This window comes from Sphaeramia orbicularis, chromosome 21 (genome assembly GCF_902148855.1).
Source record: "Sphaeramia orbicularis chromosome 21, fSphaOr1.1, whole genome shotgun sequence".
NCBI lineage: Eukaryota > Metazoa > Chordata > Actinopteri > Kurtiformes > Apogonidae > Sphaeramia > Sphaeramia orbicularis.
This window is the reverse complement of record NC_043977.1, coordinates 56467790-56484611: the sequence shown is the minus strand read 5'-3', so window position 1 is coordinate 56484611 and position 16822 is coordinate 56467790. Positions and strand designations below refer to the sequence as shown.

Below are 16822 nucleotides of genomic sequence, written 5' to 3'. Positions count from 1 at the left end.
GAAATTAGAGTGCTGCTCCAACTAGTGCATTACAAAAACAATATATAGAATAATACACAAGTGAAAAATAAAACGACATAAATACAAAAAAAGCGAATGGATTCTATTGGAAAATATTCACAGTAAAGTACAGTACAGTGGTATCCAGATATTGCACTTTCAAGTTAATTATTGCACGAGTGAAGCTGCTAGTGTGTTTTTATTCTGTGTATTCAGTGAGTGGTTGTGTTCAGGGCACTGATGACTCTAGGGAAGAAGCTGTCACTGAGTCTGTACAGGTTTTGTGAGACCTGTAGCGCAACAGGTTGAACAGGTGGTGGCTGGGGTGACAATGTTTGTGGCCCTGCTGAGGTAGCGAGAGCTGGCAATGTCATCCAGGGACCGCAGAGAGCAGCCCATCATCTTCTGGGTGGTACTGATGAGTCTCTGCAGATCTCTGCTGTCTGCTGCGGTGCACTCAGCATACCACACTGTGAGGCAGTATGCTCTTCACTGTGGCTTTGTAGAAGGACACCAGCAGCTTCTCCTGAGCGCACTCAGAAAATGGAGTGGCTTGTGGGCCTTCTTCACCACCACTGTGGTGTTAGCATTCCAGGAGAGGTTGTTGCTGATATGGACGCCCAGGAATTTAAAGGACTGGACTGTTTCAACGCAGTCCCCATTGATGGTCAGTGGGGCTGTGTTTGCCAAAGTCCAGGGTGAGTTCTTTTGTTTTTGTGGTGTTCAGTATGAGGCTGTTCACTGAACACCATGCTGGCAGTTTTTCCACCTCATCCCTGTAGGCAGAAAAGTGGAAACAACTCTGTGCATTATGTCAGGTGATACGTAGCCATGGTTGGTTTATATTCCATATTCACTCTTTGCACTTTGTTACAACTAGACATTCTGTGACATACCTTTGTATCCTCAGCACAGTAACAACCAACTCATCTGACTGTCTGAATCAGTTTCTACGGCTCTTCAAGCTGGGCCATTTTTAGCTTACCAGCCGACAGGCCGTAAGCTATTGACGTCATGCGGTGTCCGTCGTCGTCTGTCGTCCGTTACAAAAATTTCAATCGTCTTCTTCTCCGAAACTATAATTCCGATTGACTTCAAACTTGGTGTACAGCTTCTGTATGATGATGTCAACAAAAGTTAGTGAAATTATTTGGATCCGGATCTGATTCTGGATTTGGTGTGACTTTGAAAAATGTCCCCATTATAAGAGATAGGAAGTGGATGGATGCAATAACTCAGTAAATATAAATGATATCCAGTGTAAATGTCCCCAGTCCAGCCCTGATGGGGAGATGACCCAAACATAATGTCCACATGCTGATCAGGATCTTCTTCTGGATCCGGGAACTTACGGAAAATTTAACTTGGACTCTTATGGGGAAAACATTTCAATCGTCTTCTTCTCTGAAACTCCAGTTCTGATTGACTTCAAACTTGGTATACAGCTTCTGTATGATGATGTCAACACAAGGGATTGAAATTATTTCGATCCAGAAGTGATTCTGGATTTGGTGCAATTTTGAAAAATTTTCCCATTATAAGAGCTAGGAAGTGGATTGATCCAATAAATCAGTAAGTTTCAATGATATCAAGTTGGAATTTGAATTTTTTATAGATCTGATGGGAAAATGACCAAAACATGGGCTATTTCTGTAATAGAATAAATACACATAATGGGGTGATAATAAATGGCATCTGGAGACATTCCCCAAAGCTTTTAATTTGGCCGGTAAGCTACAGGGCCATTGCTCCTATCTTTCCGTATATATTCTGTGAAGAATTGCTAAATGCAATGATTCTCTCCCAACACACAAAGGGAATTTTCTCTTATGTGATGTGTGCTGTTGCTCAGTACACCTTAAATCGCCATTGTAAAGGAGTGTGGTGTTGAGATACACACAGTGAACTAATATTATATCCACTTTTACAAAATGTATGTTTTATGTCACATATGTTCTCCTATGTTTTTGACTGCATTGGAGATCCAAGCAGCGTGACCACATACCCCACTCTCCCATACAACTCAACTTTATCATTATCACACCAGTGATGTTTGACAGGTTCACTGATTTGTTCTCTCTCCAATGATTTGGGTTTATTTCATAGGAGCATTTCAGTTTGAAAGTTTTCTGCAGAGTATCCGCCTGTACCAGTCCACTGGTGGTCTTCATATCTTTGTGATGGCGGCTGAGATCATATACCTACTTTTCATCCTTTATTACATGTTCATACAGGTAAGAATGAACATTAAACCACTGGGGTTCAAGACCTTTTGCTTCTTTAGTTCACTGTCGTGTATGTATCCACCTGGATGTAGTGTTTGGAGAACCTGAAGCATGGTTCCATAGTCTGTGTAGAGAAAGGACAGTGGATGGAGACACTTGGATTATGTTCAGCTATTGATATGTTTGCTGAAAAAGTCACTTTTTCCTCATTTTTTTCTGATTTGATACAATAACCTTTGAATTTACAGAGTTTTTATGAACATCTACATCAGGGCTCTCAAACTCATTTTCTTTCAGGTTCCACATTCAGCCCAATTTGATCTCCAGTGAGCCCGACCAGTACAATAATAGCATAATAACTTATAAATAATGACAACTCCAAATTGTTTTAGCGCAAAAAAATAACATTCAATGATGCCAATATTTACATTTACAAACTATCCAAGCAAAAAGGATGTGAATAACCTGACAAAAATGAAATCTGTTAAGAAATATAATTATAATTTTATCAATATTCTGCCCCAACTTACCATTTATACATATGCATTACAGATCTGATCTACAAAGGCACAAAACATTCAGTAACAGGCAGAATATTTGCAAGTTTTTGTCTTTGTTTTAGTGCAAAAAAACCCATTAAACTATGAAAATACTATAAACTATCCAAACAAAAAAGATGTGAATAACCTAAAAAACTGAAATTTCTTAAGAAAAATAAGTGCAATTTTAACAATATTCTGACTCAACTTATCATTTCTACATGTGCATTATGGATCAGATCTACAAAGACACTAAACACTGAGGAACAGGCAGAAAATTGTTAAAATTGTGCGTAATTTTCTTTAGACATTTCAGGTTGTTCATATTTGTTCAGATTATTCACATTTTATTGTTACAGGATAGTTTGTAAATGTAAATATTTTCATTTTCATTTTTATACTTGTTTTTCCTTTTATTTTTTTCCTTTTTTATTTTTTGCACTAAAACAAAGACAAATAATTGAAGTTGTCATAATTTATAGACATAATGTAATATTTTTTTCACATCAAACCAAGAAGAAAATCTGCAGTCATTCTTTTTTGTCGGTTCTTCTGCTGTTATTATTTGACTGTAGATCATACTGGTCTGTTTGTGGAACTAAAATGAGTTCCACAGCCTTGACTGTGGAATTTATACACTTTATAAATTCATTCCATGGGCCGGATTGGAACCTTTGACGGGACACACTTGGCCCCCGGGACGCATGTTTGACACTGTGGTAATATCTCATGTTACATCAGGGGTGTCAAACATGCGTCCGGGGGCCAAATGCATCCCACCAAAGGTTCCAGTCCGGCCCATGGGATGAATTTGCAAAGTGTAAAAATTCCACAGTCCAGGCTGTGGAACTCATTTTAGTTCAGTTTCCACAAACAGACCAATATGATCTACAATCAAATAATAACAGCAGAAGAACCGACAAAAAAGAATGACTGCAGATTTTCTTTTTGGTTTGATGTGAAAAAAATATGTTATGTCTATAAATAATGACAACTTCAAATTTTTGTCTTTGTTTAAGAGCAAAAAATAACATTAAATTATGAAACTATTTACAGTTTCCCAACTACCTGTAACAATAAAATGTGAATAACCTGAACAAATATGAACAACCTGAAATGTCTAAAGAAAATTAAGCACAATTTGAACTCTTCTGCCTGTTCGTCAGTGTTTAGTGTCTTTGTAGATCTGATCCATAATGCACATGGACTAATGATAAGTTGAGGCAGAATATTGTTAAAATTGCACTCATTTTTCTTAAGAAATTTCTTTTTTTTTTTCAGGTTATTCACATCTTTTTTGTTTGGATAGTTTATAAAAGTAAATATTTTCATAATTTTATGGGGTTGTTTTGCACTAAAACAAAGAAAAAAATGTGCAGTTGTCATGATTTATAGGTTATTCTGTTATTATTTGACTGGTCCGGCCCACTGGAGATCAAATTGGGCTGAATGTGGAACCTGAAAGAAAATGACTTTGGGAGCCCTACTTTACATCGCTCTCACCACTGCCTTTGGTTTGTAATAGAACAGATCCACGTACATCCTTTTGATTATTACTTGGAGGTTTAGACATCAATGAAAACTCACATCAAAATCACATTAAAACACATCACGTGTATTCAGGCAAAAGATCCTTCCATTTTTATAGTTTTATGTTTATTTCTCCTGTACATTGTAAAAAAAAATAAGACAATTCAGATTCTCTAAGGAGCTGCAGAGGCTTTTTCTTATGTACCATATTATCCTTGGTGTGTTTCTGCTGTTATCACTGACATGAAGCCACGGTCATGTTCACTACACGCTCCACTCTCCCTCTCGTCTTTCTTGGAAGGGAAAATTAATGAAAGTGCAGCGGTGGTCTTACTTTAAAAGCAAATGGAACCTTGTGGAGCTGACAATCATCCTCCTGAGCTGGGCTGCTGTGGCTGTGTTTATCAAGAGGACGCTGATTGGAAACCGAGATACGACCTACTATCAAAAGCACCGAGACCAGTGAGAACAGCGCAATGATGAACGTATTCATGGCAATGTCTGATTAAATATTGCTTCTTTCCCACTGAATCAATTGCAATTTGAGCTTTAAAAACTTCACTTTCACAGGTTTACTTACATTTTTAAAAAAGAGTTGGAAAATAAATAAATAAATAAATAAATTAAATAAATTAAAAAAAAAAAATACTGTCCACTGCAAAGGGCTTTCCATAAAAAAATCTAAAATGTATCTGAAAAAACTGTTGCATCATGGTGTATCTAATCAAGACAATTATTTAATGAGCCTGTTTACATGACCATAAGATATCAATCACTGGGAATAATTAGATAATTGTAATAATCAGCCACGTTTACATGCACTTAAGAAATGCAGTTATCAGAAACCCTAGTTTGGATGCTCCAGTCTATTATTGGATTTCTTTGGAATTACGTAGAATAGTGATGGTAGAATCAAACTTCATGGTGCTGTCTATCGTCCACATTTGACTATGTAACTTCCGTTTTCTAGGATTTTAATTGTTTACAGATGTGCAGATCAAGGTTATTATCGTTAACGAAAACTAACGAAATGACGAAAACTAGAATTGAAAAAACATTTTCATTAACTGAAATAAATAAAAACTTTAATTAAAAGAAAAAACGATAACTAACAAACTGTATTGTGTGCTTACAAAACTAAAACGTATAAAAATTATGGATAAAATTCCCTTCATTTTCGTCTTTGTCAACGTCAGATTGATACGAAATCGATTTATTTCCCTTAAGCAATTTCATCTGCTGGCACCATGTGATAGTTAACGGTCCGTCACTTTTGATTTCCCATCATCTTCTGGTCCCCACTCTACCTGGAAACATGGAGACTAAAGTTGGGAGAAAGCAGCAGAGTCCTGTCTGGGATTTATTTGAATACGACGGAGAAGAAGAGAAAAGAGACGATAAAACTAAACTAAAACTAAGCATTTAGAGAAAAAAAAAAAAAAGAAAACTAATAAAAACTAGCAAACCTGCTCTAAAAACGAATTCAAACTAACTGAATTAGAGAAAAAAAGTCAAAACTAAATAAAACCAAACGATGATGAAAAATCCAAAACTATTATAACCTTGGTGCAGATGCAGAAGAACTGAATCAGATGAACCTGTATACAAGCATGAAGACAATGGAGTATTGAGGACAAATCCAGGTGTATTAATCTGATTTCTTATAATCCGATTACTGCTGTTCTCTGTTACAAACAGACCAGATTACCTTGTTTACATGATCCCTTGAATAATCGGGTATCTCCAGAAATCAGATAATGATCGGAGAATTGGTGTGGGTGTAAGCAGGCTCAAAACCAACACTTTTTTCTCTCCTGGATCGCAGGAGGTTAAACAAAGTCAGCTGGTGCAGTTAAAAATGAGGTTCTCATTTTCCACCTCATACGAAATGGATTACACAGAGTCTTTAGACGCAGTGGATAACTCAAGTGGATGGACTCAAGGTTCAGTTTCCAGTTTTAAAAATATACAGTGCTCCACTCATTCCAAGTCAAGACAGACAAGGTTTTTTCATGACACCATTAGAAACCACTTTTCTAATGGACCTGTTCCATTGACCTGTACTGGAGAGTAGGGCTGCACGCTTAATCGATTTTAAATCGAAATCAGATTTTTTAATTAGGATGATTTTTAAAAAAGGGAAATCGTAAAATCGATTTCATCTCTCTCATGCCTCCAGGCCGCACACTTCTGGGCTGCGTGCTTGTGGGCTACCATAGGCTCCTCCTCCTATCAGTGACAGCGGTCTGTCACAGAAGTCCATGTAATGACCGGACTTTAAATGTGTTCATGAGCACGCTGTACTTACAGCAATGTAAGCCGTGGCTTCACACACGGATCCTGCAGCTGAAATAGAACTGCATGGGGATCACTCATCTTCCGTTGTCCCAGATCCGTACCGTACTGTCTTCTTCTGAACCGGGTCTGGGTCTCAGGGTCATCAGCCTCAGCAGAGGAGCCCACACACATCCACCAGCTCCACACATAGAATCCCTCCAGTGTGTCCTGGGTCGGACTGTTCCACGCACAGATCCCCCAGTTTAAATAGAACCGCATGTGGATCACTCATATTAACCTGGTCCAGGCACACACGACTGATGCCTGTCACTGACTTACACTGGTATCACTTCTGTGGCCCAGATACCCAAAAAGGAAAAAAAAAAACATTTTTTTTAAATAATCAATTTAGTCCTCTTACTTGCTAAATTTTTCATTCACAAATGTAAGTTCTGTAACACAAAACCAAATATTATTTATTTTTTGAAAGATGTTGAACTTTATTTAAAGCTGTTCGATAAATCTGGAAACAAAAAGGCTGTAAAAACCATCAGTATTTGCTCTGATTTGGACATTGTATTATAGTGTATTCCCCCTGATAAACTTCTGTTATTTTCTTGTATACATTGTTTGTATACTCTACTTCATTCAATAAAGATTTAATTAAGAAAAAATAAACTTCTGTGGGTTCATCATATGATACCATCACAGATTTGAGGTCGGAGCAGTGCCTTGCATTGTGCGCTGCTCACGAAAACGACATGCTGACTTCTGTTGTATTTTGTAGTTTTACCCAAAAATTGAAATCGAAAATCGAGTTTTTAGAGGAAAAAAATCGGAATTTTTTTTTTTTTTTTGCAAAAATCATGCAGCCCTACTGGAGAGTTATAGAGTCACATTATTTATTAAGTGGGGACAGAGCAAAATTTTATATTGTTAGTAATGACGTAAACCTTTATATAATGAGCTACATATTAAATTACAGAGTCTGAAAGTAAAAGTACACATGTATATGCAAACTAATAAGATTTACCTTCAACGTAGAGCAAAAAACTTTTTATTGTCAGTATGAACATAAATCTTGATATAACGAGCAACATATTTAGTTACAGATAATTATTGTCATTTTACATAAATTTGACTGTAATTCAAGTGTCCAGAAATGATCATCTACACAGTAATTTTTCCATTAAAAAAATGAGAAATTAGCATAAATTATTGGAATAATCCTTAAAAAACAACCAGGTTGTTAATTTACTGATAATGTCTTTAATTTTACCGTTTTCTTTACTATTTTCAAAAAACAGAAAGGCTACTGTAAATATTTAGAGTCATTAACCGTGAAATTAGGACTTTTTTTTACAGTGTCATTACCGTCTAATCCCATTGTCCTGTAACTCACTATTTTCCTTCCTTGACAGATTTGCCAGTTTTTACGAGACAGCGTCGGCCGACTCTGTGCTTCAGTATCTGATCTCCTTCCTGGTTCTACTGTCCACCATCAAACTGTGGCACCTGCTCCGACTCAACCCCAAGATGAACATGATCACGGCCACGTTACAACGGGCCTGGACCGACATATCTGGGTTCCTCGTTGTCATTGTCATCATGTTATTGGCATATTCCATCGGCGTAAGGATTTCTGTTTCTGTTGCTTTTCTAAATGAGTATTGTTCAATATTTTCATCTGAACTGAACAGTTATGTCTATTATAGAGGGTATGCACCAAGGTTGGAATAGTTTTGGATTTTTCATTATAGTTTAGTTTTATTTAGTTTTGACTTTTTTTTCTAATTCAGTTAGTTTTAAATAGTTTTTAGAGCAGGTTTGATAGTTTTAATTAGTTTTCGTTATTTTCTAAATGCTTAGTTTTAGTTTAGTTTTAGTATTAATTTTAGTTTTGTCGTCTCTTTTCTCTTCTTCTCTGTCGTCGCATTCAAATAAATCCCAGACAGGACTCTGCTGCTTTCTCCCAACTTTAGTCTCCATGTTTGCAGGTAGAGTGGGGACCAGAAGACGACTGGAAACCACAAGTGAAAACATGTGACGGACCCTTAAATATCATATGGTGCCGCTAGCTAAAATTGCTTCAGGGAAATAAATCAATTTCGTATCAGTCCGACGTTGACAAAGACGAAAACTAAAGAAAATTTTACCCAGAATTTTTATCCGTTTTAGTTAGTTTTGTAAACACACAATACAGTTTCAGTTAGTTATCATTTGTTTCTTTTAAGTATAGTTTTTATTTATTTCAGTTAACGAAAATGTTTTCACAATTCTCGTTTTCGTCCTTTCGTCACCCCCACACACACACACAGGCCACGCCCCTCTCAGTCAGACTGAGTGGCAAAAACCAACCTGTTCAACATGACGGAGTACAGCAGTAAACACAGCCAGAGAAAAGGGAACATGTGAAATCTGAAATTAAATGAAGGACAGTTGGACTGGACATGGATCTGTACCAGCTACCAAAGAACAAGTGGTCCATGAACACTGACATGTGGACACAAATGGAGGATCCAGACCTGGTCCAGGGGGGAGGGGGTCAGCGCTATTTGGACCTGAAACAAATATACATGGTTTCATCAGGACTGACAACCAGGGTCCAAAACCAGGGCCCAGAACCAGCTGATCCAAAGGGTCCAAAACTAGGGCCCAGAACCAGCTGATCCAAAGGCTCCAAAACTAGAGCCCAGAACCAGCTGATCCAAAGGGTCCAAAACTAGGGCCCAGAACCAGCTGATCCAAAGGGTCCAAAACTAGGGCCCGGAACCAGCTGATCCAAAGGGTCCAAAACTAGGGCCCGGAACCAGCTGATCCAAAGGCTCCAAAACCAGGGCCCAGAACCAGCTGATCCAAAGGCTCCAAAACTAGGGCCCGGAACCAGCTGATCCAAAGGCTCCAAAACTAGGGCCCGGAACCAGCTGATCCAAAGGCTCCAAAACTAGGGCCCGGAACCAGCTGATCCAAAGGCTCCAAAACCAGGGCCCGGAACCAGCTGATCCAAAGGCTCCAAAACCAGGGCCCGGAACCAGCTGATTCAAAGGGTCCAAAACTAGGGCCCGGAACCAGCTGATCCAAAGGCTCCAAAACTAGGGCCCGGAACCAGCTGATCCAAAGGCTCCAAAACTAGGGCCCGGAACCAGCTGATTCAAAGGGTCCAAAACTAGGGCCCGGAACCAGCTGATCCAAAGGCTCCAAAACTAGGGCCCAGAACCAGCTGATCCAAAGGCTCCAAAACTAGGGCCCGGAACCAGCTGATCCAAAGGCTCCAAAACTAGGGCCCGGAACCAGCTGATTCAAAGGGTCCAAAACTAGGGCCCGGAACCAGCTGATCCAAAGGCTCCAAAACTAGGGCCCAGAACCAGCTGATCCAAAGGCTCCAAAACTAGGGCCCGGAACCAGCTGATCCAAAGGCTCCAAAACTAGGGCCCAGAACCAGCTGATCCAAAGGTCATTTCCAGTAGACCGTGGACTGACCCCAGTGAATATATGCATGATCTACTGGGACTGAGCAGATTTACTGAGTCTAGTTCAGATCCAGTCCTTTATCCAACACAGATACTACTGCTGTGGACCAGCAGGGCACCACTGGATTCTGGGAAATTATATTTTTCCCACCGGTTTTTAAATTACGACATTATTCTTGTAATATTATGGCTTTATTGTCGGAATATGACGACTTTAATCTCATAAACGAATGACATTTTTGTTAAATTATGAGTTTTTTTATAACTACGACTTTATTCTCATAACATTGTGATTCTTTTTGTATTCGACTTTATTCTCATAAAATTACAGGTTTTATTTCGATATTTTATGACTTTATACTCGTAGTGCCCAGTGTTTTTCTTTTCTTCTGTGGTCCTAATACTCCGTCGTAGCTTTATTCTCCAGTTCCTCCGTATTTGTAAAACTAGGTTGGCCTCAGTTTCAGTTAGTTTACTAATCATGTAGGAGCACAAGGTTCACAATCACAAAATGAGACAAAAACCAGGAAAGATCTGATCATGAAACCAAGAGCTGCACTAAGAAGGAACGTTAGCCAAAACAATAGGTCATTTCAGGTCTGATTGGACCCAAAAATTCAGCATAAATGAATGTTAGCTGACACCAAACAGGATCCACAGATCTAGGTTTGGTTTCCTGGATTTGTGGATCCATCTCCTTCTCTTTTCTTTGTCTTTGGGTGTCTTTAAAACGATAGCTCCCACTGCTGTAAGAAGCTGAAAATACAATCAATCACACAACAGCTCTGCCCCATTTTTTATTAAATATTGTTCTTCAGTTTAGACAGGATTGAAGCCAACGCTGTCACTCATCTCCCTCTTTCTGCCACTCAGTGGGCGGAACCGTGGTGACTTCCACTAGCAGTGACGTCACGTGGATACCCTCTATTATAAACCAACAATGATCACATTTTAAGTCACAGATAATACAGTCTATGAGTTATTATTTTTGCCCAAACATAGTTATGATTAAAAACAGCTTAATATTCTTACTTACCTCCGTTACTCTGAAAATTTTTTGTTCTTAATGGTTTCAGTTGTACCTCTGCTAATAATGGACTCATATTCTTTGTAGTTCAATGTGATCTATGGCTGGAAGCTGTCTTCATATAAGACGTTCCTGGATGCTCTCATGACCATCATCAGTTTGCAGATAGGCATCTTTAATTACAGTGAGGTGAGTGAGATACTATGAGCACATACATGCACTATAGAAGTGTATGTAGCCGGTGGTAAAGGATGTAAAAACACCTCTGTGATGGTGATAATGATGACAAACCAGTGCATGACCCCTGATAATATCAAGTCTGTAACCATTACCAGGTCAAGGGCCTCATGCATGGACAGCCCACTACTTCTGGATTTGTAACTTGTGAACCAGACAAGTTTAAGACAAATATTACACATAACTGGAAAGGTCTAAATGCCACCTTAAACTATACTCAAAGGGCAATTTTTAGTTTCAAATATTTTTATATAAAAAAATATTAAAAACTACATGGTTGGACAAAAAAATTGTCTATTTTTTTTTTTTTTTTCTTTGCAAGAATTACAAAGTTCTCAAAAGTGAAGTTCCGATGACATTTTCATCCTAGAATTTAGTCATTTATTTCTTATTTATTTCTTATTTATGTATTTATTTATTCCTAAAATTTATTCATTCATTCATTCATTATTTATTTATTTATTCCTAAAATGTATTCAGTGTATACCTTAAACCCTCTACTTTACAACCTAATAATTGGTTAGAGGAAAAAAATATTTGATTATACATAAATAGCAAGAGTTTTTACAAATGGCAGCGTCATGGATGGACAACAAGTAAATATGAAATTACACATTATCAATATCATATACTTTTTTTTTTTTTTTTTACCTTTATTTAACTAGGGAAACCTCATTGAGATTAAAAATCTCTTTTCCAGGAGTGTCATGGCCAAGATGGGCAGCAGTTCATGAAATAATTACAGACATAAACTTTCATACATAAGACAAAAACAAGTTTTCAATACATAAAAACACAGTCAAGTCAAACCTTCCGAAGTCAACAAGTCAAGATTTACAACATGCAAATAATATCAACATTATATTCAAATGTATTTTGGATTGATATATGCATTTATTAATTTTAAACAGTATGTTTAAATTATGAGATAATTAATATAATAGATATAAATGTATTTGGAATAAATGTAGTTTATTTATGAGAGTTTATAAAATGAACCCAGAATGACAACAGGAAACTTTGTCAATTTCCAAACATTCACACTCATAAAACTCTGCAATTTATTTTATTTTTTTATTTTTTTCACAAATTTTTTCTCATTTCAAAATGCATTTTGCTGAAAATGTAAGTAATTACCTATCCAAAAATATAAGTTTGGCGTAGATTATTGTAATCAAATTTTTTTGACCAGATGTTATCAGTTACATTTTAATCAACAGTAATAATTGTCAATAAAATCTATTAGGACTGGTTAAATTCTACATACACTACCTGTCTGTTAACAGTAACAATTGCTACTTAAAATAATATAATAAAATCTACCCCATAATATTGTGATGTGTTGGAGGAGCAGCTGGGGGGAGTTTCCCAGCATGCATTGGGACAAACTAGTTGGGACAGTTTTTATGTGTTTTACAGTGTTCTGAGTTGATAAAAAGTGTTGTTCTTTTTTTATGTATAGCACAGTTATGGTGTGTTTTACACTGTTTGTTGAATGAATATTTCTATTGAGTTGCATATTCTTGCACCATGAACAAAGTTGCTCCTTTGTTTCATGACCCTCTGTAATGGCCTTTTAAACAGAGGTGGTAAATATATAGTTCAACAGTGAAGTGATCATTTCTGATTCTTCCCATATTTGCTATGGTCAGAGGTTTAATGATGAATACTTTCTGTGTCAGTCTTTAAACCCTCAGGGGTCTGAGCCTATTATGGACGCTTTTGAGTACTTTTGATTTTGTAAAATTAGCTTACTCTTAATAAGTAATGGTTCATTAGTAACACTGATGATTTATTAATAATAATTAAATAGATGATCATATTTCTATTAATAATTAAGAATTTATATTACTCACTTTTTATGAGTCATTTGTTGTGTAATTGGTGGAGTTTACCTCATTTCATTTAGTGTGTTATAGCTGTTAAATTTCGTCACATTTTACTCCAAATATGGTGTAAAATCTACTCAACCAAAATGAATGCAAATTGTTACCTCACTTTTGAGTAGATTCTAAAGGTTTGTTTTTACAGTGTGGGTTAACCTGCAGTTTTCTGTCATGTATTTATTTGCTGCTGAAGAAGAAATAATGTTGTAATCAGATAACATCACAAAGCCTTCACATGTGGCCTCATCTTCAAACACCAGAGAAAACTAGAGGAAAAAAAACATACTGGTTGGTTAAAATTCACTTATATGTTATTAGAGGTGAGAAACACTACAGGTCAGATTACCAAGTGTGAGTCTTCAAATAAGTCAAATGATCAGCCAGACGTCTAATGTTTGTGTTTTCCAGGTTCTCAGTTTGGTCTCAACAGTCATGCTTCTTGTTGGGTTTCCTCCTTCCTTCCAGGTCCTGGACCAGAACCCTGTCCTTGGTGCATTTTTCATTGGTTCATGTATTGTGTTCATGACCTTTGTGGTTTTGAATCTCTTCGTCTCCGTGATCCTCGTTTCATTCAATGAGGAACAAACATATCACAAGGTGAGGACACCCAGTCATGTGACATTTGTTCTATTTTTTTGTTTTCTCTTTCAATACGTATCATTTGTCTTATGTTTTTTTTATATCTTGTAATTCAGTGGCAGGCCATGCATTTGGTACCTGGACCTTTAGTGAGGACTTACTCCACTTAATCCACCTCTTAATAACGCCATTATTACGTCTAAACTATATACTATAAAAAAAACTAAACTAAACTGAAAAAAACACAAAATAGCAAGACATGCCATTACAGAGATAGAGAGAGAGAGACATATCAATGGCCAAAATACAACACCTCCTATCTGAAAAAATCACTTTTTTTCAGGAAACAAAAAAAAAAAAAAAACGTGGATCCTAGAGGATTCTGTTGGGTTTCTGCAAATTGGCTTAGAGTCTGGTTTTGACCAACTCTATATGTAAAGTGTCATGAGAGAACTTTTGTTATGATTTGGCGCTATATGAATAAATTTGATTGATTGATTAATGGTTTAGTTTTATTTTAGTATGGTCTTTGTTGTTGTTGTCGGGTGACCTTCATGTCATAAGAAAGGGCAGGATTATCTTGTAGATAGACTGAAAATGTGGAGTCATCCTTGTTCTCACCATTTAACGTGAGAACTCAAAATCTAAAAATTTGCAGATAGGAGGTTTTGTTTTTTGGCCATCGATATGGCGTATTGAGGATGAATACCATTATAACAAAAGCTGTAAACCCACTGAAGATAACTCCAAACCTCTACACTACAATCAGAACCATACCATGTACATCACCTGGAGCAGTTCACAATCAATATGTTCCTAATCACATGACAAAAACTTAAACAAATTACCGTATTTTCTGGACTATGCAGTACACCTGAGTATAAGTCACACCTGACTATAAGCCGCAGGTGTCCACATTGTAACATGAGATATTTCCACAGACAGATGGTAAACAGACAGATTATTTAAATATTTATTTCCATACTTTAACTGCTTTTTTCCAAATGGTGCCTGTAACACGGCAGTAAAACAGCAGGAACAGGCTGGTTCAAAAAAAACAGAAAAGTCATTGATCTGTATCTTCATCTTCCTTCTGCTCATTAAACCACTGCAGTCGTCTTCTTCAGTGTCGGAGTTGAACATCCTCAGAAAGGTTCTGTCACACTTCTTCTACATCTCTCTTCTTTTGGAACCCTGACCCTGTAAACACAGGTGTCAAACATGCGGCCCGGGGGCCAAATCCAGCCCGCCAAAGGGTCCAATCCAGCCTGCGGGATGAATTTGTGAAAAACTGCAAAAATGACACTGAAGATATTAATAATTAATGGTGTCAAAATCATTTTAATTCAGGTTCCACATACAGACACATACAGTTCAATTGGATTTCAAGTGGGTCAGAACCAGTAAAATATTATAATAAACAATAAATAATGATAACCCCAAATTTTCTCTTTGTTTTTTGGTAAAAAAGTAAAATTACATGAAAATGTTACCACATTACAAACATTACCAAACTATACATTTACAAAAAATGTGAATAACCTGAACAAATATGAACAATGGAAATGTCTTAAGAAAAGTAAATGCAATTTTACCAATATAATATAAACCAATATAATATGTTTTGTGCGATTGTAACGCACATGTGTAAATGATAAACTGACAAACCGAGGTATAATATTGTTAAATTGCACTTGTTTTTCTTAAGACAATTCAAGTTGTTCATGTTATTCAGATTTTTAAGGAAACTTTGTAGACTTAAACATGATCATGATAGAATTTGACTTTTTCTACTGTTATTATTTTGCTGGTCCGGCCCACTGGAGATCAAATCGGGCTGAATGTGGAACTGAACTCAAATGAGTTTGACACCCCTGCTGTAAACCTTCACGTAGGGTTCAGGTTCATGACAGAAGTCGTGAACATCTCAAATGCATGTGTTAGACTTCATTGGAATGCAAACATCTTCTTAAAATGGCTCCTGGATGTTAAAACCAAGCACGTAAAGGCTCATTATGTCCTCTGAAATGTTGCCAAGGTGTGGAAGGATGTGATCAATATGTCAGTGAATATGTCAGTGTAATAACCACAGCAGTGTTCATGTCTCTGTTTTCCACCCATGTCTGCAGGCTTTTCATCTTTCATGAATCATGCATGATGTGCATCTGTTGTGTTCTTCTGTTTCACTCTGTTTAATGTTGCCTCAGTCTAAAGTCTTTATCATGCCTGTTGTCCTGCACAGCCTTCAGAAGAGGAGGAGATTGTGGACTTAATGCTGAAAAAAATCTGCAGTGTCTTTGGAATCAGATTTGAACATACAGCGAGCGCCCAGAAGCATGATGGGAACTGCAATCCTGCCTTGACTCTGAACAACAGCAGAAATATACTCAACCATTCTGCCCTGGATGTGAACACGATTCAAACATCTGACAGCTCAGTCAAACTTTAATTTTACTTTTCCATGTCGTAGGAACTATTAGGAACCATACCTGTCAAGTCTTCTGTTTTGGCCGGGAAACTACTGTATTTTACCGCCGTTTCCCGCTGTCCTCTCGTATTAATATTATCCTGTAAACCTCCCGTATTTTAACAAAATAATAAGAATGAAATACATTCTTCTGTCTCCTTGCTGAGCTCTGTCACTAGCCTCGCCAGAACTGCCTTCTGCCATAGCCTAGGTCTGAGGTGTCACGAGGTTAGTAGTGCCGACAGCGGGAAAACCAAAAACAGAGGTGAAAGATGGATGGATGTGATGGAGAAGGTACTCCGGCAAAAAAAACTAAGAAATCTTGTAAATATCTGGAAAAATGGGACAGCATGTTTCCGCTTCTAAAGAGGAGTGTGATGGGGCACAATCATGCATTCTGCAAGGTGTGTTTTCTGCAATTTTAGTTTATCACATTAGATAACATTCAATTTGAAACGAATATATGTGAAGTAATTAAACATGTAAAGTAAATAAATATATGTGCTTCAGTGCCCCTCTGTGTTTTCATGTAGGCTGTATCACAACATAGAAATGTTCAGAGCATTTTAGTGTCAACAAAGGGAA

The 16822-nt window shown here is 37.1% G+C and overlaps 1 protein-coding gene across 1 annotated transcript in view; it reads left to right on the top strand.

The window, feature by feature from the left end:
- Positions 1–16516, top strand: part of LOC115412081 (polycystic kidney disease protein 1-like 2) — a 74613-nt gene extending 58097 nt beyond the window's left edge. Inside the window, exons 26-31 of the mRNA XM_030124374.1 lie at positions 2107–2234; positions 4596–4756; positions 7993–8203; positions 11156–11257; positions 13657–13788; positions 16013–16516. Coding sequence (XP_029980234.1) covers positions 2107–2234; positions 4596–4756; positions 7993–8203; positions 11156–11257; positions 13657–13788; positions 16013–16219 — 941 coding nt within the window. The 3' untranslated portion in view covers positions 16220–16516. The remainder of the gene's footprint in view (positions 1–2106; positions 2235–4595; positions 4757–7992; positions 8204–11155; positions 11258–13656; positions 13789–16012) is intronic.
- The last annotated feature ends 306 nt before the right edge of the window (positions 16517–16822 follow it).